The 25960-nt window shown below is 52.3% G+C and overlaps 2 protein-coding genes across 15 annotated transcripts; one reads left to right on the forward strand and one right to left on the reverse strand.

Moving 5' to 3' along the window:
- Nucleotides 1-48: 48 nt before the first annotated feature.
- LOC122391578 (3-oxoacyl-[acyl-carrier-protein] reductase FabG-like) lies at nt 49-8939 on the reverse strand. 12 transcript variants are annotated; one of them, XM_043385637.1, is made up of 2 exons: nt 8864-8939; nt 49-1229 (listed from the first exon to the last, which is right to left on the reverse strand). In XM_043385637.1, the coding sequence occupies exon 2, from the start codon at nt 1181-1183 to the stop codon at nt 416-418; it is 768 nt and encodes a 255-aa protein (XP_043241572.1). In that variant the 5' UTR covers nt 1184-1229; nt 8864-8939; the 3' UTR covers nt 49-415. The 12 variants fall into 12 exon arrangements, 11 of the variants coding, with proteins under 11 accessions (XP_043241572.1, XP_043241571.1, XP_043241563.1 ...); XM_043385636.1 differs by lacking the exon at nt 8864-8939 and adding an exon at nt 8385-8404; XM_043385628.1 differs by lacking the exon at nt 8864-8939 and adding an exon at nt 4414-4445.
- LOC122391575 (cold shock domain-containing protein E1-like) lies at nt 8475-25913 on the forward strand. 3 transcript variants are annotated; one of them, XR_006258372.1, is made up of 12 exons: nt 8475-8622; nt 10484-11158; nt 14599-14778; nt 15547-15749; nt 17144-17360; nt 18915-19037; nt 19508-20397; nt 21221-21456; nt 22152-22319; nt 22672-22840; nt 24146-25632; nt 25685-25913. XR_006258372.1 is itself a non-coding variant. In XM_043385621.1 (11 exons), exons 2-11 carry the CDS (start codon nt 10784-10786, stop codon nt 24339-24341), a joined length of 2757 nt encoding a protein of 918 aa, XP_043241556.1. In that variant the 5' UTR covers nt 8475-8622; nt 10484-10783; the 3' UTR covers nt 24342-25913. The 3 variants fall into 3 exon arrangements, 2 of the variants coding, with proteins under 2 accessions (XP_043241556.1, XP_043241557.1); XM_043385621.1 differs by having other exon boundaries at nt 24146-25913; XM_043385622.1 differs by having other exon boundaries at nt 24149-25913.
- The last annotated feature ends 47 nt before the right edge of the window (nt 25914-25960 follow it).

The raw sequence follows: 25960 nt of genomic DNA on the forward strand, positions 1-25960 counted from the left end.
CATCCCGGGCAGGACCGGCTGAGGTACGAGTCCAAGGAGCTCAGTCTGTTCAATGTCAGCAAATATATTTCGGATCAACTCGGGATGCTGTAGCAACATTTCTAACCACGCAGACACCGGTAAGCATTACAGCGACCCTGCCAGCGGCACTAGTGTTACGCCTAAACCAGCACCCGTAAGCTTCATCCTTCAATCCACAAACCGCAGCGCTCCATAACAGCCTAACAACTAACCTCGGTACAAAAGTATAGAAAAGCTTTCACTGCGCTCACAGGTACCATCTTACCGTCCAACCCAACTGTCAATTACAGCCTCTCCCAATATTGCACATTGCACAACAGCTGGCAGTTCCGTCCCCCCCCCCCCCATCCGCCCCCCTTACCTCCCCGAAAGGCATCGCCGGCCTGTGTGGCGCTCAGCGGGGACACATGGCGTGGCGACCACCGTCCACCGGCAGGGTGGCACCTGTGATAAAGGACGCCTCATCTGACGCCAAAAACGCGATGGCAGCCGCCACCTCCTCCGCCTGACCGGGCCGACCGAGCGCGTGCGTCTCCTTACTCCGCTCCAGGAAGGCGGCGTACGCTTTGTCGTCCAGTCCGCCGCGCTTCTGCAGCTCTGTGATGATGACGCCCGGATTGACGCTGTTGACCCGCACCTGGTGCGGCGCCAGCTCCAGCGCCAAACAGCGCGTCAGCTGGTCCAGCGCCGCCTTGGACGTGTTGTAGGCGAGCAGGCCGGGGAACGAGCGCAGTCCGTTGACGCTGGAGACGTTGACGATGTTGCCGCGGCTGGCGATCAGGTGCGGCGCCGCCAGCGTGCTCAGCTGGTACACGGCGCGAACGTTGACGCCCATGACGCGGTCGTACTGCGCCAGCGAGGTGTTCTCCACGCTGCCCGTCTCCAGGATGCCGGCGCAGTTGACCAGCACGTCCAGCCGGCCGTGGTGGCCCACGGCGCGCTCCACCAGCTGCGCCGTGTCCGCCTCGCGCGCCAGCTCCGCCTCGATGGTGAATGGCCGGCCGCCGGCGCCCTCACAGTCGGCAGCCACACGCTGCAGGTTGTCCGCGCGACGACCAGTCAACGCCAGGGTGGCACCCCGGGCAGCCAGCAGCCGCGCGGTGGCGGCGCCGATACCGGAGGAGGCGCCCGTCACCAGCACTACTTTACCAGCAAACGCCATAACGATCAGGCAGACTGCGGTTGGACCAGGAGTACCAAATCAGCAGCTGGAATAGAGAAATAAGAATCGGTACATTAAAACTGCAGTCTTCTACTCTGCAGTTCTGAGGTGCTAAAAAACTGATTTCTTGAGATAGAGTTTCTGAATATGAGAGGTGTCATCCGTATGTATTAAAAGTCTTGGCTTTCTCGTGGTTGTCAACCATCCAGCTTGAATCAACCCGGGCACCCTATGTTTTAGAGCGAGGCAGCTTCAAACCACTTGCCCAAGGCCATATTTAGGCACTTGCCAGTACCCAACCAGTGTATAATATTGGGAGTGGGTAGCCTGTAGTCAGTATACAGAAAGTTTATTTGAATAGCTGGTGACTGCATGGGAAAGATCATTAACATGGAATGCCCTGACACCAGGGCATTTCATGATTTAAGACAAATAAATTGACATTGGTAAAACTTAAACAAAACAAAAGGAAATGCTTTGGATGGTGTGCTACGCAGTGGACACCGAATGTCCTTTTCATTTTTTATTTTTTCACCTTATTTCACCTTGTCATCAACTAACTGGACACGTACTGCAGAACTCGAGACTGAAACCATGTACAGTGTTATCAAGGACACTCTCCTATCTCTGGCATCGACCTGCATACCCCTCGCCAAGGGCATTTCATCACCAGGGCATTTCATGATTTAAGACAAATAAATTGACATTGGTAAAACTTAAACAAAACAAAAGGAAATGCTTTGGACAAATGACAACAAAAAACAGGAGTCTCAAACAGGAGTCTGTATATCAAACGGGAGGCCCTGCGGCTCAAGAAGCTCAAACGCTCTATGTGGTTTCAGTATGTACGCACAAGAGACCCGCTGGACTATGCACGCTTCACTCGCGCCCGGAATAAGCTGCGTACGCTTACCCGTAACCTTAGAGCAGGTTTTGAGAAGAAGCTAGTCGCAGACCTCCGAGAAAACCCCAAAGGATTCTGGCGTTACACTGGCTCACGATTGCGCACCAAATTAAGAGTTGAGGACCTGAAAGGTGATGATGGGACGATGGCACGGCAAGACAGTGAGAAAGCGAGCCTGCTAAATCGTTGTTTCCAAAGTGTCTTTACTACTGAATCAGCTGTCTTGCCTTCGTTAACTCCTTCCTATCTGGGCCCCCGTCTGGAAGACGTGGACATCAGCGTTGCATCGGTGAAAGGGAAGCTTCTCAAGCTCAACGCGGACAGTGCACCAGGGCCGGACGGACTTCACCCCAGAGTTCTTCGCGAGACGGCAGAAGCGATGGCGGAGACATGGACACGGCTGTTCCGTTCCTCTGTGGACTCTGGTATCCTCCCAAGAGACTGGTGCGTTGATGAAATCGTCCCAATCTTCAAAAAGGGCCTCAGGACGTCTCCTCTTAACTACAGACCGGTCACTCTCACAGCAGTCCCCTGTAAAGTGCTAGAATCGTTGATACGCGACCAGCTGATGGCACATCTCACCCGGACGGGACAGTTGAGTGGTGCACAGCACGGATTCAGACCGAGGAGATCCTGTTGCACTCAACTTCTCGAGACTCTTGAAGAGTGGACCAGAGGCCTAGAAAAGGGTGACTCAATTGATGCTGTTTACCTTGATTTTAGCAAAGCGTTCAACTCTGTTCCACACCAGCGCCTGCTTCTGAAGCTGCGGGCCTGCGGTGTTGATGGCAAGCTCCTGAAGTGGGTGCAGGCGTTCCTCACGGGAAGACAACAGAGGGTCCGTGTGAACGGTGCACGGTCGGAGTGGGCCGCGGTGACCAGCGGGGTACCACAGGGAACTGTCTTGGGTCCGCTGTTGTTTGTTGTCTATGTCAATGACCTGCCCGGCGAAGTCGCGTCCTCTATCAAGATGTTCGCAGACGACACGAAAATTTACAGGAGTGTCAGCCGGGCATCAGACGTTCTCAGCCTCCAAGCCGACCTAGATACGCTTGTTGAATGGTCGGAGCGTTGGCAGCTGCCCTTCAACAGAGCAAAGTGCAAGTCACTGCATCTGGGCCCCCGCAACGGCAACCACGTCTACTGCATGGGTGACACACAGCTGGACCAGACCTCGGTGGAGAAGGACCTCGGGATACGTCGACCATCAACTCAAGTTCCGCGACCAGGCAGCTGCAGCGATTACGAAGGCTTCGCGCATCCTGTCCGTGATCCGCCGAAGTTTTGCCCTTCTAGATGAGAATACTCTGCCTCTGCTGTTCCGAACGATGGTGCGGCCTCACCTTGAATATGCCAATTCCATCTGGGGACCCTTCAATCGGGAGGACCAGAGGCGCGTAGAAAAGGTTCAGAGGAGGGCCACGAAGCTGGTCGCCACCATCCGAAATCAGCCGTATGAGGAGAGGCTCCGGATCCTCGACATGCCGTCTCTCTACCACCGCTGTCGCCGTGGTGACATGATAACTGTCTACCAGGTGCTGAGACAGGGGATCGACCTCGAGGCGGAGAGGTTCTTCGCGGCGGCGGTGGCAGGCAACACCCGCGGACACCGATGGAAGCTGTCAAAACCGAGGGCCGTCTCCCGAGTGCGTCGAAATGTCTTCTCCGTCCGCGTCATCAACGATTGGAATGCACTACCGCCATCAGTCGTCGACGCTCCCAGCCTAAACGCATTCAAAGCCAGACTGGACAAACACTGGGCACATTCGAAATACACAACTCATCTTAACGACTGAGTCAAGGCATTGCAACTGCAAGGAGCTCGATAGGACCGGATCCTTGAGGCCAAGTGGCCTTTCAAAATTCCGCACATTATAAGTATAAGTATAAGTATTATTAGATAAGATAAGTAGGGATCAGGATTCAGAGGTTCATAACAATAACTATGTACAGAATAATGGCATAAATGTATAATTTGGCAACTGCATTTACACATAAACCATCGACATGCATGACGACACAGCATCAGTCACCCTGCGAGTTGCAACCCCCCAATCATGATCACACCAAAATCACAGAAGTCCCAGGTCTGAGGTCACCAAAGAATCAGCGAAATCAGTGAATGACCCAAGGCCACATACAGGGAATGACCTATTGATGTGGCACGTGAAACGGGGACGGTGATGAGGGATGGCGAAACAAGTTCCAAATGTTCCAAACACCAAAGCCCTAAATACAAGGCCAAACACCTTTCAGCCCAGGGTTTCAAGTTTCAGCTTGCTTTCAGCAGCAATGGTTTACAGCCTTGGCAGCAATAACAAATCACAGTTATCGTTGCAGTCGATAGAGGGCATTGGTCGGCTCTCTCTATCGTCTGGAGGTTTCGAAAGATGCTCTCCAGAGATGGCGCTAGTAAATTTGGCTGACATGACGTCATGCTAAAAAGTGATGGGTTTTGTGAGAGCAAATGTAATAATAGTTGAAAATTTTGTACTTTTGCTTAATTAAGAAAAATAAATATACAATTGTTCAAAACAGTGTTTTCCTCATTCAACCTTCATTGTTTTAAGAGGAATATAGACAGTTTAAATATTTTTTCTTGACTGCAATTCGCACACGCACTAAATTAAAAGCTGGAGTTTTGTGCGTTCGTAAATCGTGATTTGAGAAAATAAGTTGACAATAATCTTTTGCACTTTTGCTTTACAATCATTTTTCAATGCAGATAAATGCATAAATTATTCGAAAAAAGGCATATCTTTGAAATATTATGATTTTCCACAAGCAAATTTTCCCAAAAACTTGAACTACTTACAACTGACGAACGCATCCAATAATCTGGATGTCTTAGGATGAGTTCGTCATTTTTTTCCAAGGAAATACGATACAGTTCAAGCTACTTTACCGATTTATTAGGGTACTTTTGCCAATGAATTAATAAATAAATGACAACAATCAATCTCATTATCAACCATACTCGGAAGAATTTTCTTCGCATAAGCGCGAACACATCCGCGCTTTCATGAAAAGTCACGCCTGTAGATGTCAGGACTGCTGCTTTATGTTTCGCAAGGTGGCGCAGCGCGCAGGGTACCGACTACCGAGGCTGAGGTCTCCAGACTCTCCACCACGATTTCACTTGGAAATGGCCGATGGGGAAGGTCTCACCCAAAAACGGACGCCCTTTTACACAACTGCATAAAGAGAATGAATTATTGGCATAGCTGACCACACGTCCCCTCCCCCTCTCCGCCCCAGCTCAATAGGAAATATCGCCTATTTTCCTTAGTCAGTTATATTCTGACTAATTTCTCACTCTTCCCAGTACACCTTAACATGCATGATGCAGATGTCCACTGCGTAAGTCGTGTGCTTCCGTAAGTGTGCCAACTGTATAGTGTTGCCTACACTCTACAGTGCCTACTGCTTCCCCATTGTCGTTATAATTGGTGATTCTCAGGTCAAAAGTTACACAGTGGTCTCAGAGAACAATCGTTTCAACAAATTAACGATTCAAACCGTTGCATTCTACTGATATTCCGGTCAGTTCTGCTACTAAACGATTCCGGCAAAACACTCTTTAGGTTATGTATTAGCGAACCACCAAACAAAATTCGCCCAATCAATGGTCAGTTATTACTGCTGGGCTGAACCGTCATACGCTATATAGCCTATTGCAGTCAATATTTTCAGAACGATACTGACTGACGAAACACAACGTATTCGCGGATTCGCACATACGTTGGCACCCAGGTGGCCTGTCAGCAGCCGCACAAATCCGCACAGCGCAGCCGGGATTTGACATTGAGATGGTACACCGTAAAGCATGCCTTTCCACACAGGCACAAGCACAGGGACACAAATTCTCAAAATCCAAACTTATTCCAATACTGGTCAATTACGAATAGGCATAAAGTTTTGAGGTTTTCTCATGTTCATTCTTCTTTCAACACACGCGGCAGACTGCAGCAGCTGCAGAACATCTCACAGAGCTGCGCTGGATGCAGTCATGAGCTGGGACACGGTTTGTGACCACTGACCAATGACCGATCGGGGGTGCCAGCCTCCTCCCGGCACGCGATGCACTGGCCGCCGCGCAGTCGATGTCGGGGCACCGCCGGCATTCGCCGACAGGGTTCCATCCGATTCGGTGTATTGGTGGCAGCCCGAACAGTGACCCACGCGAAGCTGGCGGACGTCGATGGCCGATGAGCGATGCCCTTCCGCGACCGGCGGTGGCAGTCGGTCCCACATCAAGAACAGATACCAGTCATGCGGTCAGTCGGCGACGGCGCTGTCGCGAGCCGATCTGATGGTCGCGCGGTGGGCGTTGCCGACGTCCACCGGGACCGTCGACTGGGGGAGCGCGGCCGCCTCTTGGCCGCCGCCTCTGGTCGGCGAGCTCGTTGCGCTGTGGGACGGCATCCACTGCAAGTCGTTCACTGTGAAGCGGTCGTTTGACCGGACCTGGCAGGCGGGGAAAGGGGGCCTCAGATGAAGTAAAACCATCCCTCAGGCCAGCTTGAACTGGCTCTCCACCTCACCATGTTAGATAAGCGGACACCCTCGTGATCATTGCAGCGATGATTGCCAATTGGTGTGTCATTATGGGAGAGGATGCCAGCCTCCTTTGCAAGATAGTCTGCCTTTAATATAGTGCAGCCCGACCCATTGCCTGTGGCGCAGACTGGGCTTGATAATGCAGTGCAGGACACACCAAACGTAAGCGGCCATCTGTACCCCCTGTGCAGTAGGGCTGACTCAAGAGCCCAGAGTTGCCCTCCCCCCACCATTCTGTGCACGTGATAACTGGATGGGACATGCCATGGTCAGCATCTGTTCAAAAGCTGCCCTAAGCATGTAAAGCTCCACTGGCATGCTCAAGCATGGTCACAGTCAGTTCTCACTTCTCAGTTGAACCTCCAATGGAAACCCATCACAAAGTAGAGATCAGGGCACCTCTCACACTGCAGCACACTTAACAACTGAGGCACCATCTCATCACTTGCAGGTGGTTCTTGCCAGGAGCAATGCCAGCCACGCACATCAGGTGATAACAGCAGTGTACAACTGCAATCTACAAGCATCCATGTTCTTTCTGGTTTTCTCCTGTTGAGATCCACTGCCATGCATGAACTTGATGGGCTTTTGTTGCGCTCCTCCCATGTGCAGACAGGTTTCTGCTGAAACAAAGCAAAGCAAATGTGATTAATAATGGCCCTGTTTCACCATCCAGACACTGTGTGCACTGGTAGCTACGGCATACCATAGCATCACTCAAATGACGTTGCATGTGATCTCTTAGTTTATGATCAATCGCGTTTGGAACAGAGTGAGAGGTTCTGAAGAACCGTACCAAGAACAGAGGTTTGAGTTCAAATACTGCTAGCATGCTGCTGGTGCTGGTACCGCAGCGTGCAGCGTTCTGGGATGCTGTCATAGCTTAGCGTCACAGTGAAGTTTGTTGACACTGCCATGGAAACCCAATGCTCTGACACACGCAGCGCACTGCAGTGCTGAGCACTGCAGTGCGTGCTCTGCCGTGAAACTCCACCCATGAACGTTGGTTGCATGACCAGGATGGAGCAGTGTGGCAGACAGTGATTTTAATTTTAATTGCACTTCCTAGAGATTAAAATGTTGTTGGTGAAATTGCTATTCATTATTCCTATTACCATTGTCTAAATTTCACATTTCAAGACAGTATCAGCATTGACATGTTATATAAAATAAGGTTTAGACTTCAGGTGGTCCCGGGTTCAGCTATTAAGTAAAACAAGGGCAAAAAATTGTCAAAATTTAAAAAAAATACCTGCCTTCATCAACACCTCATCTAATCTAACCTCATCCTCATCTAACAAGGCCCTAAAAGCAAAAACCGTTTGAATAACAATGCAATATTTTGCAACCGCTGCACCATTACTGTCACGTACGCTATCCCTAGATTGGTTGCTGGTAAGTAGTGGTTGTCGTCATCAACTCGTCATGCAGCAGCTGATTGGGATGGGCGGGGCCTATTTTTATCCAGGCGATAGAGAGAGCCCATTGGTCAAGGGTCAAGTCAAGGGTCAAGGTCATTAAATAGAGAAGAGGAAAAGTTTCCATGAAGTTTGCATTTGAATGTTTTTGTTTACTTGCATTTTGTTAGTTCGGCTGGAAGTTCAGCTGAAAAAGATTATTTTCGAATTTATTTTTCTTATTGTAATTGTACTCAGACAAAAACAGCATGAATATTTGTGATCAAAATATATAAGGATTAATTGGAATAAACTGAAAACAGAATGAGTATTAAAATGCCTGTTTTCTATTTAGTTCAGGAAATATATAACAAATGATTTTTTATCGAAAATTTAGAGTACTTTTGTACTTAGTCGAACACAGAGTACCTGCCTGAAATGGATATTCAGAAACCCATCTCTTTGAAATGAAAACAGCAAGATCGATAATGGCGGCATGTCATCATTGCTGTGCTGTATAAGTCGCTAAAGGTTTACTGACCCAAATAACATCAAAGCGACGAAACAAAGAAACTTATGTAAGTATTTATCGTTTCGCTCGTTTTTGTTTGTGACTGGCCTTTATTTGTCCGTTCTGCTTTATATATGGCGATGGAGAGCGTGCGCCGTAATGGTCTTGCAGCGCCGATCCAGGCCGCCGGCAAAGTTTTAAGACTCATTTTATGCATTTTCTTCGTTATTTTGCTTATTTTGATGTTTATTTTTATTGATGTCACTCAGGTATCTAACTGGAAAATATTTCTATAATTTTTCACTCACAACTTTATTGTGTCTTTGTTGTTGGATGAAGGTGTGATATGATTCCGTTTTTTTGTGTTTGAATTGGTATTCGCTTGCTAAAACATCAAAATCGGTTCATGAGTATTTTTAGTTTGTCTTCGCCTTGATCTAATGCTTCTTCTTTTTTATTATATTTGTTTCTATATCATCCATTCCATTGCTTTATCACAAATTCCTTTGTTCCTTGTGTAGGTATTTTTGTGTTCATTGTTTCAACCATGTTTTGTTGATGATCCAAAGTGGTTATTTTTGAAATAGCCTACTCCTTTGCTTTTTATTTTAAAAAAGAATCGAGCAAATCTATGTCCTTGATTTGTAAAGAAATTGTCAGCAAATAAAATGGCTGAGGCACCCAGGTTCCTAACAGACTAAATTTTGCTATTTGATTGACATTGTTTTCCATAAAATGCTTAATATTATTTCATTGACAACTTGAGCCTCACAGTCATTTCAGATGAGTAGCATTATTCCAGAGAGATCTTTTTTGTATGGTGAGATCTTGTTCACAAGATATGCTTGCTGAAAGCATCATTTATGTGGTCAGTTGTATTCTGAATTTATTAGAAGCTTAGCTGTTTCAAAGATAATTTATTTTTACAATTCATATTTCCCCCATTTATATTCCAGCTATCTGCCTAAGACAAGGATACCTATATTTTTATGTAATATATGAACTGATTAACTGACATCTTGTACATGTTGTTCAGGATAATTGAAGTTAAGATTGATATTTTCAATTATATAATTTATGCTGCTGCATATTTCATAGTCCTTTGTACTTTGTTTTTGTTTCAAAAATGGAACACAAAGAGTCATCCTGCAATTGAGTACAAGTATTGGCTGTTAGAGGGATAAACTAAGCAAATGCATGAATAGATTGAAATGAATGAATGGTTGATTTAGCTATCTATTAAAGGAAAAGGGCCACCTTTAACATGGGGATTGAAACTGAGATAGCCATCTTGTAGCCCGTGTCCGAAAACCTATCTGTCTACCTCCTTACGGCCGATTTCGGCCTCCATTCGTAGTTATCGGCAATTTTAAAAGAAAATACGCCAGGAATGCGTCCTTATCCCAGGAATGCGTTCTTATCCGACAATACAGCCACCCGCGGCGAGGCTTTGGTTTTTTACCAATCAGCTCCAACCAGCTCAGCTTTAACCAATCAGCTTATCTGACACAATCCGACGAGTCTGTCTTCTGAACGCTGATTGGCTTGAGTGTGGCGTCATCGCTATGCCATCATACAGTAGGTGCCGTAGAGAGTATCAACATAGTACCAATATGTTAAATAGTTTTAAATAATTTTTCGCGAATTGTGCACTTCTGGCACCAGTTTTAAAAAGAAAATGAAAAATAATAATGTCAAAATGAAAAACAACGATATCTTCATATTTCACGAAGGTGGCCCTTTTCCTTTAAAAAAGGGAACAAATATATTTCAAATGTCTGCATAACCTATAGTGTACTTTTTCTGGTTCAACAAAGCTTACTGGAATAATTAGTTGATCCTCCCTTTCATCAGCCTAGCAGTAGCCTTTGCCAAATTTTCTATGTTAATTGTATTTCTAGTAAACATATGTTTTTTTCTTATTTCAGACGCACACAATTACCATCTGACACAGCAAGCATTGAAGACATCTGAGGATTACATTACTTCTTCCTGAGCAACCAGCTGTCTATCACAAGCCTTAAACATCCCTACTTATCTCAGGACGGTTGTGTTTCTGAGTCACGATATATTTTGTGCTACGTCATACTCTGTCCATCTGATCATATCTGAGCGAGCTGATTCCACGGCTGTCTTTTCGTGATACGTGCCTTGCACCCGACTTTGGCGGCCGCGAGTGTCCGCTCCAGTTGGCACCGGCTGTCTGCACTCCTAGTTACACACTCATCATGTCCCACAATCCTCAGTGGAACTCGTTCCAGCCGCCATCCCAGCCCGGCATGAAATCCTACTCCAACTACCACTCGGCCAACAGTGGCTACCACGGCTCCTACCACGGCTCGTCCCACTCGCCGCCGGGACCGCGCTACGGCGGCGGCGGTGGCGGCTCGGCGCACTACGCCAGCCAGACGAGCGACTCGGGAGGCGGCGGCGGCGGCGGCGGCGGTGCCGAGTTCGACATCGGCGTCTTCTCCGTGGGCACCTTCTCGGCCGGCGGCGGCCACAAGAACGGCTATGGTGTCAACGGCTTCCCGGGAAAGGAGGGGAGCCCCAGCCACGCCGGCCACGGCCTCCGCGAGACGGGCATCATCGAGAAACTACTGGTGAGTACGCCCGCTGCGGTCCTGCTAGCTCCGGTGCAGAGTCTGAGTGGTGTGAGGAACTGTGGTTCGTACCTGGTCTGAGTGCTGCACGGGAGGTAGGATAGTTGAAATCGAGTCTGCTGGTAAATGAACTCGCGAGAGTCAGATGCATGCTCCCAATTAGTTACAACCAGATGACGTTTACGATTATTAGCGATTGGTGTCGTTTCCATGCATGTATTGTATTGTAGTACCAAAGGCTTGAATAAGTATTTTCTTCTGTAGCAGCTACAGAAAGCGAGCAATATTAATCACACATTGACATCAAACACAATATGTTCTTAGCTACAGATAACAATCAGACGCTCGGTTTTCTACCAGTGCAAACGTCAGCGTGGTTTGCGGGCCAGCCGACCGTTTCCCTTCCCGCCCATATCGCGCCCGGTTGTGTTGGTACACTCGGGGGCAGATTGATGTTCCACCACTCCCCACCCATCGGGCTCCAATGGCTCCCGCACTGGCTGCTGTCAGTGGCAGGACTGGCAGCACTGGCATCGGCAGGCAGTGCTGAGCAGTGCTGAGGGCAGGCAACACTGGCAGCAGCCACTGCTGATCCATTGGAGCCCGATGGGTAGGGAGTGGTGGAACATCAATCTGCCCCCGAGTGTACGCCCCGACCTTGCTAGCGTGGCTATATCAGGAAAGTGGATCCTTCGGACACGAACGTGGAAGACCGTCACTTGCCGTCATGAAACGCAAGGAATCGGCCAGCTATCTGATTTGTTGAACAATGGTACTATAATGGCCCTCTGCGATTTGCATAATAAGCGCTATAAAATCATGTTTTGCAGTGAAAACTTCACATGTGGTTAATATGCACTTTTCAAATGTGATAATGCGACACTTTTCGCTGAAATTTACTTCATGAAAATTCTTCGAAAAGGCTCAAAGTTGGGTTTATGCGCCGTTTCTTGCGACAGATCAATCCTACGAGTCGATCCACGTTAGAATCAGTCTTTAACCCGCGCCCTGCTGGGGGTCCTGGATTTCCACGCCCTGCTGGGGGGGGGGGGGGGGTGTTTGAACACCCCCCCCCCCCCCCTTCTAACTCGGCTCCTGGGCCACGTAGCGATACGCGGAAGGCGGCGTTCGAAAGAGCGTCAAAAATAATGACGAAATCACTTCGGTCAATTTTTTGGTCAGGTCAAAGGTCAGGTCACCAGAGGTCATTGAAGGCAAAATTTCGCCGATTTCCAGGTCGAATGTCGAAAATTTCCAAGAAGCCAACGCATAACTCGGGAACCAATAGAGCTACAGCGCCGCGGAAAAGTGCATTCGATAGCCCTTTTAACGCCCTTTTTGAGTAATTCTCTCAGATTTGACCTAACGTCAACGGTTTTGCCTGCAGGGGGCAAAAACTGCAAAAATAGCCGACTTTTTCGGAAACAGTTTTTCTGCAATAACTTTTGACCAAAGCCTTGTACGAGCTTACTTTCACCGGCATCGTGTTCCTCTCGTCAAGACGCATCGAATGAACTATAACTTGACCTTGAAAGGTCAACTTGAAAATTTGACCTCAGGTCAAGGTCATGACCTGACCGGAAAGGGTCATGTTGCATATCAGTCGATCCGTATCGTCGAGCTGAACACAAATAAGGCATTTTCATCGCTCTAGCATGCCTCTATCAAAAGTTATTTGCGAAAAACTGTTAGTTACCATTCGTGACCTAAGATGACCTCAGGGCATAAACAAGGGTCACGGACACCATTTTCATGTTCAGTGTGTCTAAAACACTTGTAATTCGGTGTTTGGGAGTGTTTATAATGTCTTTCGTCCAAAAGAGACGCATTTCATTTTTCTCCCATTAACTTATAATGGGGAGGTCGCAAAATTGACCTGACCTTAGGTCATCGATATCAAAATTCTGAGATATACATTTTGTACATGCTATTGCTCTTAGCAATCGCTGAAGTTTCAAAGCGATCGGTCACTCGGTGTAGCTATGACAGACATTGAAACTTTTTATGAGGTCAGGTCACTTCAAGTGACCTGGTGACCTGACCTTGAATGACCTTGGTCTGAAATTTTTACAACATGTGTAGAATTGATGTATGATAAGGTGTACCAAAAACGGCGGCGCTCCGCGCCGCCGTTTTTGAGATATTCGCGAAAAACCACAAAGGGGGGTGTTCAAACACCCCCCCCCCCCCCAGCAGGGCGCGGGTTAAGATGATGCTTCCGTTCCACTTGCCCTTTTGTAGTAATCCATACCGCTCACTCCTTCCGTCTGTGTGGGCCGCTGCCAGACGGTGCGGCGCCGGTCCGTCGGCCGCCCACCTGACGTGACTCCGCGCCGGGAGGGAGAGAGGGGGGAGGTCGGTGACCGCGCGACGCCGACGACCACAAAGAATGCGCCGCCGCGCCGCCGTATTGCGTAACCGTGTTTTGCAACAGGACCGGCGGTGCGTCCGTGGACCGTAAACGGGAATCCAAACCGGCGGGGGCGGTCCGCGTGCCGCGGCTGGACGTGAGGTAGGCGGGCGGAGCGGACGTCTGACCGGCGCCGGCAGTCGCTGGTGTAAATGTGTCAGAGCCGGCCTCACAGAGATATTCCCGTGCAGCGATGGATTATATGCGGTGTGGTGAAACACGTATTTGGTGGTTGCATGCCGGTAAGGAAAGTATGACATAACAAGCGGAAATTGCGGTCGCTGAGATCATTTGACAGCTCCGTGGCATAATTAGGTCAGCGAGCAAACACGCCGCCCCGCTTTGATATGTGTCGGTGCACCGCGGCGCTGTCACCGAAAGGGGAATGTTCAACACGTAACGTGAGAATCATCACCAGACTTGCGGTTGTACGGTAGTTTGCTACGATATCCCAATTCCCACATCGTGGTATCTTCGTTACCGAAGGAGACGGAGTTTTATTTGACATCCGATATGGTTATTTACACTCCATTTACACTAAATAATGACCACATTGCTGACGGCTCCGCCCTAGCGCGGCACATTCTCGCTGACACATGCTCGACAGTGAGCTCCGCCGCAGGCCGACGGCCGTCTAGACAAGGGGGCGGATCAACTGAGGAATCGCCGCACATTAGTCACGTATTGATTTTTCGTCGGCCGGTCTCGCGGGCGCTTTGTCCGCCGGCCTGTCGGGCGCTCCGGGTGTATTTATGTCGACCGGATGCCGGTGTTTCGGTCCGCGACACTCGCTGTTCCACTTCTGACGATGATCCACGCTGCTGCTGAGTAGCTGTGTTCCGACTTCGCCACAACGGAATCGTTGTGTTCCTCTGATTTTCCACCCACACTGCATCTGAGTGACGATGTTCCAACCCACTCCTTAGTCGGACTCCTTAGACCTCCCCCCCCCCCCGTTTTCTGGCCCGTCCCTCCCCCCCCCCCCCGGTCCCTCCGACTCCGCCTGACCGTCGTCTGTACGCCGTTCCAGCACTCGTACGGTTTCATCCAGTGCTGCGACAGACAGGCCCGGCTGTTCTTCCACTTCAGCCAGTTCGACGGCACCATCGAGCACCTGCGCGTCGGAGACCCTGTCGAGTTCGAGATGACCTACGACAAGCGCACCGGCAAGCCCATCGCCTCGTCCGTCTCCAAGATCACACCGGAGGTGGTACGTATATAAATAGTAACGCTGTACGGTGGCCGAGTCTTAAGTCTTGTGCACTTGCGTGGAGGCTGTGATTCCGCGTCATTTTGTGATCATCATGCTCCGTGAAGACTTCGTCGTATGATGTCAAAAATAACGATCGTCTCGAATAAAGTTTGTTGCTTACGATGCCGACCGTACCTAATAAATCTTCGGTCGTCAGGTACAGTCAGATTAACCTCATCGATCGAACACTTTCAGCTGCTTATCGTAGTTACACATTATCCAATATTTCACCCCCCCCCCCCGGTACAGACGCCCCAGGTGCTGAGCGAAGAGCGCGTCACGGGCACGGTGACCACGGAGCTGACTCCCCTCCCTCCCCTCCCCCGCCCCCACAGACGCCCCAGGTGCTGAGCGAGGAGCGTGTCACGGGCACGGAGCTGACCCCCTCCCCCCCCCCCCCCCCCCAGACGCCCCAGGTGTTGAGCGAGGAGCGCGTCACGGGCACGGTGACCACGGAGCTGACCCCCTCCCAACCCCCCCCCCCCCCTCCACAGACGCCCCAGGTGCTGAGCGAGGAGCGTGTCACGGGCACGGAGCTGACCCCCTCCCCCCCCCAGACGCCCCAGGTGCTGAGAGAGGAGCGCGTCACGGGCACGGTGACCACGGAGCTGACCCCCTCCCTCCCCTCCCCCGTCCCCACAGACGCCCCAGGTGCTGAGCGAGGAGCGCGTCACGGGCACGGAGCTGACTCCTTCCCCCCGGCTTCCCCCCCCCCCCCCTCCACAGACGCCCCAGGTGCTGAGCGAGGAGCGCGTCACGGGCACGGTGACCACGGAGCTGACGGCCGGCGCGCCCGCTCAGCACGGCCGCATCAGCTACGAGAACCGCGGCGAGTGCTTCTTCCTTCCGTACGACCAGGAGGACATCGAGGGCAATGTGACGCTGCGCGTCGGCGACCTGGTCAGCTTCCAGATGGCCACCAACCCGAGGTCAGTGGCGGATGGCCGTGGGGACACGCAGGGAGAGCTGGGGTGGAGTGGGTGACTCGGTGGGTGATAGGATGGGAAGGGGGAAGGATTTTAGACGTGTAAAATGTCTGTGCTAGCAGAGAGAGCCCGTGGAAACATTTGGTACAGACGCACTGATGTCAGTTATAGCTGTTGGGTTGTGTTTTTACGCTTTTTGAGTCATGGAAAGGGCTGAAATTGAACTGAATCTCTCAAGGAGTGTTGGGTATAATTACTAAGTGCAAACCCTCCGAGATGACGGCATCCTGAATCCCTTTTCAATCCTGATCCGTTTCTAAGGCTCCTTCCCATCCCAGTTCAAATATTATTGTGAGTCTAAACCACCTTTTGAAGTCTGCTATTTTTCTCAGTCCCTAACAAGTTAGTGGTGTTCATTATACTGCTGAGCCGGGTACGGTGCTCTAGAAATCTTAGTAGCAGTTTCAAATTCCTATCTCCTCCGGTATGAGGTCCGTAGTAGTGCTGGCTCGTGTTTGGGGCTTGCCAGCTGTCAGTTCGTTTATGAGAGTTATAAACAAATAACGCTAAGGCAAGCATGCGTTACTGAAAGCCGCGGTATCATTGATGTGTTGCAACTACGACGCAATATCGGTACGAACAGAAGCATTATCAGCATTTCGTCGAAGAGAACTATCGCTTGGCAATCACTTTATTTAATAATTTTTCCTCCCAGCTGGCACCTATCAATGCGCAACGCTGCCGTCATTCTGTTGTCTTCCGTGTCTCCCGTGATGGTGATTCCCTTGTCACCCGTGTCTCACTCACTCACCTTCCCGTCAGTCGTGTCTCACCGAGCCATATCTCGGCAGCTGCCGCTAACCGTGTCCGGCGGTAGCGCGGCGACCGTGACTCCCCTCCTCCCCCCCCCCGACCGGTGCGGTCAGCTGCGCCGTCTGTCTGTTTATGTGGGACGGTCGGCCGCCGCCATCCAGCTCCCGACTCCCCTTGCTCAGCGTTCGATCGGTGTGACTGTATGACGGGGAGGTCCGGAGTGCTGGGGTGGGGACATCCGAGGGGGAGGAGGGGGGAGGTGGCCGCGTGCGGTTGTTTACAGGACGCACCAGGAGGGTAGGAGGTGACGCTTTGAACGTGATTCGCCTGTTTGTGAAGCTGAGTTTGAGGAGAGTTTAGGTTTGAGTGCGGCGAATGGTGACTAGTTTGTATGACGTTTCACGTCTCCTATAGCTTTTCTTTTACGAGCCTCATAAAGTCAGTATCTTGCTAAGGTTGATCCTTCGTTCACCTGGCAATAAAACTCACTAAAGCGCCAGCAACGAATCAACTTCTGTCATTCCGATTTCAGCCCGACACCTACCTGTCTGACCACCGTCTTCCCCCGCCTGTTCTTCCCACAGAACGGGTAACCTGGCGGCGCGCTGCGTGCGTCTGGAGAACCCGGCCAACCCGATCCACTACCAGGGTATGGTGTGCTCGCTGCAGCCCGACGAGCGCAGCGGCTTCATCGAGCGCGCCGACGTGGTGCGAGAGATCGTGTTCAGCAGCGACAGCGTGCAGGGCGACCGGCCCATCACGCTGGGTGATGAGGTCGAGTTCACCATCCAGACGGTCCAGGTGGGTCGTGGCCCGTGGGGATGGGCGGAGGGGAGGGGGAGGTGACTGGGGCGTAATGGATAAGAGAAGGATCATATCCAGGCCTGATACCGTTGGATATCGGTAATGTGGTGTTAGAGCTACTGTTAACGCCAGACCCCTTGAGACCCTAATTTTTCGCGATTATTTTTAAATGCGTGGAGGAATTTCAACCAAGCTCAGAACATGGCCGTTTCAAGACAGGCCGAAACTTTTACAATTTAGATATTTTATCGCCATTTCAATATTTCAGGCACTTGTCATTGACTCGTAATGTTAACTGTTCTTCCATCCTGGATAGAGGCTTTCTACGTCATATGACATTAGGCTCCGCCCACGACTGCGGCATTGACCCGTGCCCATCAGCGACCTCTGTACAAACGACACCCCTGCCATCTGTGAAGGACTATGAATTTCGCTGACGCTTCACGTGCTATGAGTCAATTGCAGCAGACGGTCAAGTAAATGTTAGGCTCTTGTTGACTCTTGTATGTATATAGGACCAAGAGGACCATCACTCCTCAACCTACTACTCAGTCGTGCTTCGAACAAACGTTAACGATTCCTAACAAATACGATTTTCGATGTAGGGTATCTGTTTGAAATACGAGCGAGCCGTATGATGTGAAGCTCAGGCAATTAACTTATTATTGCGTTGTTCGATGGTTGCATAGCGATGTACAAATCGGCAGCTACTTGGTGACATCCGACATCCCATTATCGCATTATCTGCAACGCCATAGGCTTTAAATACAGGTGAATATTTCCTAACCTTATGTCAGTTATATGCCATCTGCCCGTCATATGCAGCTTATATATATAAAAAAATATCAGCGAACATATCAGCATTGTAGAAGCAATGCGCATTGAGCATTTATGACTCCTTAGTCATCATGTCGCTCTCTGGGCACTGTCAGCCAAGACGCTACGCACAACTCCGCCGGCTTTCGGCACCGCTCGACCGTCGCCCGTCCCCGCTCCCCGCCACAGCGAGAGTGACCGCGCGCCGGCCCGAAACCGCCGCAGGCCAAGACCACAGAGGCGGGGCTTAGCTGTGACGTCATAACGTATCACAGACTGACTGGTGATAGCCTCTACACACCGGATGAAAATCTTGCTCGAAATTTAACATTACGAGTCAATGACAAGTGCCTGAAATATTGAAATGGCGATAAAATATCTAAATTGTAAAAGTTTCGGCCTGTCTTGAAACGGCCATGTCCTGAGCTTGGTTGAAATTCCTTCACGCATTTAAAAGTAATCGCGAAAAATTAGGGTCTCAAGGGGTCTGGCGTTAACAGTAGTGTGGTTGCTACTTACTTACTCATACACTTATCTTTGTCTGATAAACACAAAGGTCATCTCGATATCTGACGATGAGGTGGCTGAGACGTTCCTCGTCCATATTATTTTCATTTAGATCATACGAGTAAATTGTTGAGCTAAGCCACATTCCACGCCACGTCTGACAATTTTCCCTCGTTTAACCGCTGTGTACAGATGACCATGGCGTTGACAAGTCGCCGTTCCACACAGGGTAAGGAGGTGGCCACCAACATCGTCCACCTGGAGGCCGGCACCGTCGTCTTCGAGGACGTCGACCCCACCGACGTCAAGGGACAGGTGCTGAAGGCGCTGGATGAGGTCGGAGATACCAATGTGAGTGAGAAGGCCGGAGGGGAAGGAATGCGCTGGGGTCTTTTGGAATTTGTTTTGAGCTGGTCTGGACGAGACAGTTAAGCCGTTTGACGTTCTATTTTGTGCAGATGTAAAATATGTCTCGGCTTTGTGTTTGAAGTCTGTTCGCCCTCAAATCCAATTTATATGCGTTCAGAAGCTTGTGTTAGGCTATGCCTGTCTGTGTGTGCAGTGTGAGTTGTTATTTCATAACGTGTTGCTGCTTGTGCGGTTCAGTGGTCTTTGTGGTCATTTTTTTATCAGCTTGTCATGATTGTCTTGCTGAGTGGAACAGCTCAAATGCTTATCAGAAGCTGCTCAGTATGCGGCTCCCACTCCAGGTGCTTTCCCTGCCAAGTGGCTGTTTTCAGTCGCCCGGCAGCGTGCGGGCGTGCCGCCGTGCGTGATTGCCGCTACTAACTCCTCCCTCCCACCCTCCCCCTCCCCTTTAGGACCCGATGCCGGGCCGTATTCGGTACCGTGTCAAGGACACCTCGGAGGTGCAGGAGGTGCCGTTCGGCGAGCGCGACCTCAAGGGCAGCTTCACGCTGCGCCACGGCGACTGGGTGCAGTTCAACGTGGCCACCGACCGGCGCGACAAGCTGCAGCGTGCCACCGGCGTCTCGCTGCTCGACCAGTCGTTCCTCGTCTCCGGCGAGAAGCGCGAGCACGGCGTGCTGCTCTCGGTGAAGGAGCACAGCTACGGCTTCATCCGCTGCGTTGAGCGCGACCAGAACCTGTTCTTCCACCTGTCGGAGATGGTGGACCCCGAGCGCGGTCTGCAGAACAAGGACGAGGTCGAGTTCACCGTGGTGCCCGACCCCAAGATCCCCTCGCGCCAGACGGCCATCCGCATCCTGCGCCTGCCGCCCGGCACCGTGCGCTTCGAGACGGTGGTGCAGGCCGGTCTGACGGGCACCGTCACTCGCGAGCCCTCCTCCAAGTTCTCGCGCTCGCCGGGCCGCGCGGCGGCCGCCAATGGCAGCGGAGACAAGTCCAACGAGACGGGTCTGATCACGTACGAGCTGGACGGCGCCACGGCCACGGTGACGTTCAGCCACACGGCGACCGACCCGCGCCACAGCCCGCGCCACGGCGACACGGTCCGGTTCAGCCTGATGCAGTCGCGCCGCACCAAGGAGCTGTGGGCCGCCGAGGTGGCCGTCACACAGCGCGCCGAGCGGCCCGAGAGAGCCGAGCGGGCCGAGCGGCCGGCCCGCGAGCCGCGCGACGCCGCCCTCGAGCCCGGCTCCATCCACCAGGGATACGTGACGGCGCTCAAAGACAGCTACGGCTTCATCGAGACGCTGCAGCACGACAGAGAGATCTTCTTCCACTACAGGTGAGACCTGCAGCCGACTGTCTGCAGCTTGGTGCTCTGATTGGCAGCCTGATTCTGATGCTGACGAACTACGAAGTTGTCGATTATATAATCTGGTAGGTAATCAGCTCGAATCCCATGCATGTTTTACGTCTGGCAATGACTGGGAGTACAATTATGTTTTATTCCGTTTGCATCTTTCCTTACACGGTTTTCCTAGTACTCGTTTTTATGTACTGCAAAGTGTTGAACACGCTGTGATTCCCCGGCTAGACGTATCGTCATCCGTGTGTTGTCAGTGGCGCCACCTCCGCGCTTAATTCGCGGCCTTGCGTACTGCGTCGAAGGCTGGAAATACCCGTCCGGCTGGCCCGCCGCCAGTCGGGGTCAGAGTGGCGGTGACAAATAGCCATACTAGTCTCTGCACCGCCGGCGAGTGACGTCACGTTGAACGTGCGGCGCTCTGGAATCATTGCCAGAGTGGACCTTATCTGTCACACTTGTCGCTGCACTGGTGGCACGTGTGATGGTGTTGGACTCCCTGCCAGCAGCGCTAAACGGCAGCTCATGAAGAATGAACGTTCGGCTATTGACCTTTCCCCTCCCTGGCAGTAGGATTTAGGTACTAGCCCTGAGAAGTCAAACTCTACCTGATAAGCTCGGTCCGCTGAGCCTTGCTCTCTCCTCGCCGACAGTAGTACTCGTATTTACCCCCTCTACCTGGTGACCTCCGTCCGCTGACTATTCCCTTCCCCCCCCCCCCTCTCGCCGCCGTCAGTATGCTGCGCGGTGACTCGGTGACCTCCGTCCGCTGACCACCCCTGTCCCCTCTCGCCGCCGGCAGTATGCTGCGCGGTGACCCGGAGAAGATCCAGCTGGGTGACGAGGTACAGTACACGCTGAGCCGACCGGGCAGCCAGGGCCGCGTCTCGGCCGAGAACGTGACGCCGCTGCCGGCAGGCACGCTCTCCAAGCCAGCCGTGCTGCCCGAGGTGCTGGATGGCATTGTGCTGCGTCCGCTGCGCAGCTCCGACCCTGACCAGCCGCTCTACGCCGGCCTGGTGCAGGCCAACACCACAGGTCAGTAATGGTGGGGATATAGGGTACTGGAAGGGGTACCAGGCCAACACCACAGGTCAATAAAAGGCCGAGTCATAGAGCACATCAGGCCAATGACACCGCAGCTCAATTGGTGGGGATACAGCTAATTACAGGTCAGTGTACTGAAACGGCTACCAGGCCAACACCACAGGTCATGTTCACACACACACACACACACACAATGTTTATTAAGGAACCAAACATACATAAGAAATAAAGCATAATCAATGAAACATACAGTACAATAATTAACAACATAAGCGTGATAGCAGAGTGGTGCAAAAGCGCAATCGCTTGACTCGATGCACCACTCTGAAACATAAGATAAAACATGTGAAACAACCAAAACAGGCGTTGGTTGTTGTGGGAAAACAGGCGACAAGCCAGTGTACTTAAACGGCTACAAGGTCAACATCAGTTGATAAAAACACAAGCGCTAGGTCATTGTGCCGCAGCTGCTACAGACACCGTTGGCCAGCACCACAGGCTTGTTAGCGGGGCTCCAATGTACTGAACCGGACACCAGATCAACGCCACAGGCTAGTTATGACGCTGACATACGAGATATTCCAGTTGAACGTGATACCTGCGTATTGGCTCGAAATTGCTTGTCAGTATCGACCTGCCCATGCCACCCGTCTAACGGCACCCGTCCTCTCCCGCCGCTGCCACAGAGGAGGTCGGCCAGGCGTACGAGTTCGGCATCACGTCGCTGGCCAACAAGAAGGACTACCTGCAGGTGGGCGACTCGGTCACCTTCCAGGTGGAGGAGGGCGGCCAGCGCGCCACCAACATCAAGATCCAGCGCAAACGCTACCGCGCCACCGTCGACGCATTCAAGAGTGAGTGGGGATGGCTGATGGTTGAGGGAGAAGAAGGGATACACGGTCAGGGTGGGATTTATGAAGAGCAAATGGCTGCACGTCGAAGGAAAGCTTCAAAGGCCAGAGGGTCAGGGCTTCAACAAAGTACAACTTCTTTTTCATGGAAGCTTTTTGTGGATTTTTAACTTTGAATGTGTCTATTGCCAGGTCAACTTTTTCGAGCTTTAGCAAAGCTTTTTTAATTATGTAAATTGCAGCCGGATGTACGTGACTACCACACATTTGCAGCTCATGCCCGGCCTTTCTGCCCTCACTGCCCAGTGCCCACTGCCTGTTCATATGACTGACCCGCCCGTGCCGCCGCCCACAGACCAGTACGGCTTCCTGTCGTACGAGCACGAGGCCGGCAAGAAGCTGTTCTTCCACGTGAGCGAGGTGAAGGACGGCGTGGCTCTGCGCGAGGGTGACGAGGTGGAGTTCTCAGTGGTGACCTCCCACCGGTCGGGCAAATCGTCCGCCTGCCAGGTGGTGCGCATCAGGTTAGTGAGACTGAGAGGGGAGACTCATTAGAGAGTTGGGGAGAGGAGGGAGGGCGCTGGTCAGAGCCTGGTCGGCGGTCATGTTAGGTGTGACAGAATCAGGAACAGCATCGGGGGGAGGGAGGGGGGCATGATAGACTTCTCATGGAAGGTTAACACGCGCAGTGGAAGGGTTGCGAGTACTACGCCCAGTGGAAGGGGGGGGGGGCGGATGTCGCCCCCCCCCAAAGATCTCAGCTCCCACTGGAGCTAGAAAGACGAAATTTGGAGGGTAGGTGAGGGCCATGGGGAACTCTGTTGTGTGTGAATTTCATGACCCTAGGTCAATATCTTCAAGGTCAAATGAGGTCAAATGTGGTCAAATCTGCCATATTAGCGACTTTTTGCGTTTACACGCCGATAACTCAAAAAGTTACCGGCCGATTTTTTTAATCTTTCACTATACGAAAGAGCAAACATTTGTGAGTATGTATGGTGAATTTCTAGATAATCCAACAATAAATATGGCAGTTAGAAGCCTGTGAAGGGTAAGATGTCGCCGGCTGAGGCGGCATCGGCCGACGCGGGAAACGCGGCAATCACAATTTTGTGTTTACACACTCATAACTCAAGTTGTTACCGGCCGATTTTCAAAATTCTTTGACCATATGATTGCCTGTACATTTCTCAGTCTTCTCACCGAATTTGACGCGAATCTAATATAATCAGCGGTAAGGAGCGCGATGTAAAGACGGAATCGTCCCGCCCCGGCACAGTCTACAATTCAGGCGGCGCGTAACGGCTAGCGCCGGCCGCCGCGCCGCCGCATGTTTGACTTTACACCGCTATTACCAGAAAAGTTGTGAACCGATTTTCTTACTTCTTGCACGAGAAGATCCGCAATTCAATTCTGGACAGGTAGCCGAAATTTCACATTGATATTATGCTTGCGGCGCGAGTTATTGGCGAAAAACAGGAGGGGTGGGCGAAATCCGCCCCCCCCCCCTTCCACTGCGCGTGTTAAGATATTTAATTGTCGATATTGGTTATGATGAAAATATTGGAAAGCAGAATGGGCTATTTCGTTTTCCCAGTAGATCGTGGTGTAAGTGATTATTTCGTTACGCCGATAAGTGTTGGTACAATTTTGTTTTTGTTTCCAGTGTTTTCCAGTGCTGACGTGGGTTTGGTCCCTGGCAATCAGTATAGGTAAATAACTGTTTGTTGTGGCCGGAGAAACTCGCTTTTCTCTTTAAGGTAGTTCCCTAGTCCAACCATTGACTGTGTGATGCGGTAGTGACTGAGTGGTTGTTCTTGTGTGTTCAGCAGCGCGGCTGAGGAGAAGAAGCGACACAACTCGTTCACGTCGCAGACGGAGCGGCCCGACCGCGTCATCCAGCGTATTCGCACGATGGCGCTCAACGACCAGCGGCGGCCGCGCCAGGTACAGATCGTGCGTCAGCCGCGCGGGCCCGACCAGGACGGCGGGCGCGGCTTCAGCGCGCGCCGTCCGGCCGCCTGAGTCGCCGCCGAGCCCCGACCGGCCGCCGCCGCCCGCCGCCTCTGCCGCCGCCGCCGCCGCCGCCGCCGCCCACTCCCACACAGCGTGCCTAGATTCTGGTCTCAAACACAAACAGTGCTTTCCTGACTGTGATGTTTGGGGGCGTTTGTAAGTTTGAGCAATATGCGAGGATGGGCGGGCTGGGCGAGCGGGGCCGACCGAGCGCGCTGCCGGGCGTCGCCCGCGCCCCCTCTCAGTCACTGTGAGACCAGCGAGGTCGCCGCGTGGCCGGGCCGGTCCTGCCAGGCGGGACCGGCCCGGGGACCGCGCCGCACTCGACTCGCGCGCCCGCGAACTCACACGGACAGAGTGGACAGATGATGGACTTTGACAGACACACTGACAGTCGCATTGACTTTTGACGCGCGCGAACTCTATATCCCCTCCGGCCGCGCGCCGGCGAGCCAGCGGCGCGCGGCTGTGACCGGGCCGAGGGCCGACTCCGCGCAGCCGCCGCCGCCGCCCGCCGCGCCGCCGCCGGCGGTTTAAGTTTGTATTGTTTGTCTTCCATGTGGCCAGCCGCGGCGCCCACAGTGCGTCGGCCAACGAGACGCCTCTCTTTTATACGAAATCCTCTGGTACAAGATTCTGTGATATTTTGCCGTCGCCGCCGCCGCCGCCGCCGGCTGGGTGTCGGGTCAGCCGCTCGCAGCCGGGGGGCGGCGCGCGCGCGCGACCCCGGCCGACGCTCGGCACCAGTCGGCCGCCGCAGACGGACAGAGACGAACACACACACATACACACACTCAGACACACACACAGCAGAGAGGCAGAGTATCGCAGTCTCGGGTCCCAGGCGAGCTTAGGTTGCTGAGCGGCTGTAGCCGATTCTGTTGCGTTGGGCATTGCGGCCGCTGCTGAATAATGTCTGAAATTCCCCGGCTCGCCGCGGCCGCCGGGCCGTACGGCGGCGAGCAGTATGTTTTGTTGGCCGTCGGCGGCGCGGTCGGTGGCGGAGGTGACACAGCGGGACGGCTGCGTCCGACGCCGCCGACCAGCCCGCCACGGCCGGCGACGCCGCCGCGCAGCCGCGCACCACTGTGATTACGTTGCTTCTAATGTAGAACTTTAAAAACTATTCCAAAGACAGAGAAGTCCGAGCCGACCGCCGTCAGCGTTTCGCTGCGCGGCGGCCGGCCGCCGGCGCGGCGCCCCGCCGGCCCGGCCACCTGTGTGCGCGTGAGCGCGCGCCCGCAACCGCCACCTGGCGCGCCCCAATACTCGAGGGAACAAGAACAATATCGACACAGTCCCGGCTGCGGACGGCCGGCGGGCGGAGCCGGGCCGCCGCCGCCGCCGGCCGGCCGTCCCCCCATCTGTATCTCCTCTACTTCTCACTGTCGTCTGCCTATCCAGCACGGAAATTGGCCAGGTGCCCGCCGCCCGGCGGCAGTCGGCGTCCGGTAGGGCCGAGCCGGCCCGCCGCCAGTCGTGGCTGAGCCGTTTCGTGTCAAAGAAAATGCAAAAAAATGAACTGTTTGTTTGGTAATTTGTAACCTCAAGTCTGAACGAATAAAGCTACTAAAATCCTCACGTGTTTGTGTTTTGACCGTGTTTGGTGGATGAAGTGAGGCTCTGGG

This window comes from Amphibalanus amphitrite, unplaced genomic scaffold, assembly GCF_019059575.1.
Source record: "Amphibalanus amphitrite isolate SeventyFive unplaced genomic scaffold, NRLGWU_Aamphi_draft 000445F_arrow, whole genome shotgun sequence".
Classification (NCBI taxonomy): domain Eukaryota; kingdom Metazoa; phylum Arthropoda; class Thecostraca; order Balanomorpha; family Balanidae; genus Amphibalanus; species Amphibalanus amphitrite.

Bases quoted from the DNA above. Each gene is read 5' to 3' on its own strand.
- LOC122391578 (XM_043385637.1), bottom strand. From the start codon at position 1,183: ATGGCGTTTGCTGGTAAAGTAGTGCTGGTGACGGGCGCCTCCTCCGGT.
- LOC122391575 (XM_043385621.1), top strand. From the start codon at position 10,784: ATGTCCCACAATCCTCAGTGGAACTCGTTCCAGCCGCCATCCCAGCCC. The intron at 14,779-15,546 runs GTACGTATATAA...CCCCCTCCACAG, and splicing joins CCAAGATCACACCGGAGGTG to ACGCCCCAGGTGCTGAGCGA. The intron at 19,038-19,507 runs GTGAGTGAGAAG...CCTCCCCTTTAG, and splicing joins ATGAGGTCGGAGATACCAAT to GACCCGATGCCGGGCCGTAT.